We start from the raw sequence: 2,868 nt of genomic DNA, 5'->3' as shown, positions 1-2,868 counted from the left end.
AAAAAAAAAAAAAAAAAAAATATATAATATATATATATATTAATACGTATACATGTTTATATGTGTCTATATGTTATTGTAACATATATATAATATATTTATATATATATATTTTTTTTTTTTTTTTTTGCCACACTGTAATATTTATCTTTATATCCTTTATAGGACTGTCTGATTTTATCCCTGTTCAATTTAAAATTTATAAACGAACATGAATCCAAGGATAATGAATTAAATGAAATGAAAAAAAAAAAAAAAAAATACTTTTTTCAAGTTTTAAAATTGATTTATTTTATTATGTATTATCATCCATATTTTATTTCTCTGCTTATTTTCCGTTTGAAACAAATAAAAGAGCAGGTAAATACAAAAAAAAAAATATATATATATATATAAATAAATAAATATATATATATATATAAATAAATAAATATATATATATATATATATACATATAAATAAATAAATATATATATATATATATAATATTGCATATGCTTATATTTATATATATATATTTTTTTTTCCTTCACATTTCAGGATAATAACAAAATTTTCTTTGATCTTAATAAAATAAAGATGAAGGAAGAACACGTATCAATTTGTAAATTACTAAATAATTTTATTAGTAATTATGTATAGAAAAATATAGATTTCCCTTTACCCCAAAAAAAAAAAAAAAATAAAAAAAAAAAATATTATGTATGTATATATATATATCATAAATACATTTATAAATTGTTATGCTTTATTAATGTTACATTAATAATAATTTTATTTCTACTAAAAAATTTTTAACAATTTAATATTATTTATAGATTTTATGTTTTTTTATTTTATAAATATATATATATATATATAATAATTATTTTATCCCTTAGGAAGGAAATCCTCCTAATTATAATGTTATTTGTAAAATTTTTAAAATAATTCGATGATATATATAATAATATTTAAATGATGCAAAAAAGGGATTGAAATTTGAATAAATTAATGTAATTTTTTATTCTTATTTTTATTTTTTTTCTTGTTTATTAATATAATTAGCAAATATAAATAAATAAATAAATATATATATATATATATATTTATATTCATTTATTTAATTAGAATTATGGAAATTAAAAAGTGACATTTTTTTTTTTTTTAATCATATTATAAAAATATATAATCCACGTAAAACCAAAAATTTGTTACATTTATTATTACTATAATATATATATATATATATGTATGTATTTATAATTATTCCATAAAAAAAAAAAAAAAAAAACTTGTAATAATATAAATATATATATGTATGGATAAATTTACATTTATTTTATTAAAAAAAAAAAAAATTAAACACCATTATATCATTTAATATTAATAATGAAGACATGTGAACTTTTATAGAATATAATAAAAGTTATAAAATTTTGTTCAAATATAAATTTTTTTTTATGTGCGTATAATAAATAAAATAAATAACATCATTATTGTATTTTGTGGAGATTTATTCTATACATATATATATATATATATATATATATATATATATATATATATATATGATATGTATTTATTTATGTACCTGTATACGTTTATATAATAACACATTTTTGTAATATGGTTAGCCATTTTGAATATAGTGAAAAATATTTTTATAAAAAATATAATAAACTAAAAGATTTGAAAAACGTTAAGACAAAAGATTTAGTTACACGTTATTTATTATTCTTCGTTTTTTTTGTTGATAAAATTATTGAAAAAAATGAGGACGAAAATAAAGAACTACAAAAACAAAATGAAGAGAAAAGAAAAGAATTAATAAAACAAAATGTCTTAAACATAAAGAATAAATTAAAAGAAAAACAAGAAAATGAATATAATTTACAAGAAGAAACTATTTTTAATGAAATATGTTATGATAATATTTTGGTTGATGAAAAAAATAAAAATAATCATATGAATTATATAACAAAACATTTAAAAAATAATAATTTAAATGATGGAAATTATAAAAATTATGAAAAAAGTAAAACAAATTATAATGATAAGGAAAAAAATAAATCTTGTAACTTTTCAAGTATTTGTAATGATTTAACTTGTGCCTTTTATATATGTATAATATTATTTGTTGAAAATTTAAAACATGATCAAAAAAATGTGGATTATAAAAAAAGTGTACATGAAAATATCTCTTCTCAAAAATCACCAGATGAAAAAGATAATAATATTGAAACTATTCCTTTTATGAAAATAAATGAAAATAAGAACAATTTTATAAAAAATGTCATTATGGATAATACAAATGATTTGTCATTCAATTTAATTTTTGATATACATTTATTATATATTTCGTTATGCTTTTATTATATATATTTATTAAATGATGATATATATTATTTACAATTCAGCTTATTATTATTTTTGATGCTTTTTACACATTTTAAAAATAAAGAAATTATTCATTTTATATATTTTAAGAAAGAAAAGAAAGAAAAAGAAGAAAAGAAAGAAAAATGTTATATCACCTATGAAATATCAGTATCAAAATTTTTATATAATATTTGTAAAAACTTAGGTGTCTATTATAAAGAAAAAGAAAACGATATTTATATGAGCATATTTTTTTTAACATACAGCTTTGTTTTTTTAAAATATACAAAAATGAAAGACAATAAAAAAAAGAATATTACCAATAACAAAATATTAATGAATGAAATTATTATCGTTCAGCATATGTATGAAATATTTTTAGATATAAACTTTTTTTCGACATCTACTTTTTTTATCCTGAGAACGATAGAACTTCACCTGCAACTTTTGAAAAATTATATAGACGATATAAAATTAGAAGAACAAGGAGGAAAAGAGAAAATAAAG

General features: G+C 15.4%; 2 protein-coding genes across 2 annotated transcripts in view; both read left to right on the top strand.

The window, feature by feature from the left end:
• The window catches only part of PRSY57_1326000 (hypothetical protein), a gene marked incomplete at both ends in the record, with an annotated part of 3,740 nt that extends 3,098 nt beyond the window's left edge, over positions 1 to 642 (top strand). Inside the window, 2 exons of the mRNA XM_020115171.1 lie at positions 166 to 360; positions 541 to 642. Coding sequence (XP_019970093.1) covers positions 166 to 360; positions 541 to 642 — 297 coding nt within the window. Of the gene's footprint in view, positions 361 to 540 lie in introns of the transcript that reaches the window.
• Positions 643 to 1,608: 966 nt separating this feature from the next.
• Positions 1,609 to 2,868, top strand: part of PRSY57_1325900 (putative membrane protein) — a gene marked incomplete at both ends in the record, with an annotated part of 3,981 nt that continues 2,721 nt past the window's right edge. Inside the window, one exon of the mRNA XM_020115169.1 lies at positions 1,609 to 2,868. This exon is cut by the window's right edge and continues 2,721 nt beyond it. Within this exon, the coding sequence (XP_019970092.1) occupies positions 1,609 to 2,868 (1,260 nt within the window).

The sequence above is a fragment of the Plasmodium reichenowi genome, chromosome 13 (assembly GCF_001601855.1).
Source record: "Plasmodium reichenowi strain SY57 chromosome 13, whole genome shotgun sequence".
Lineage (NCBI taxonomy): Eukaryota > Apicomplexa > Aconoidasida > Haemosporida > Plasmodiidae > Plasmodium > Plasmodium reichenowi.
Note: the sequence above shows the minus strand (reverse complement) of the source record. Positions and strands in the feature narration are given on the sequence as shown.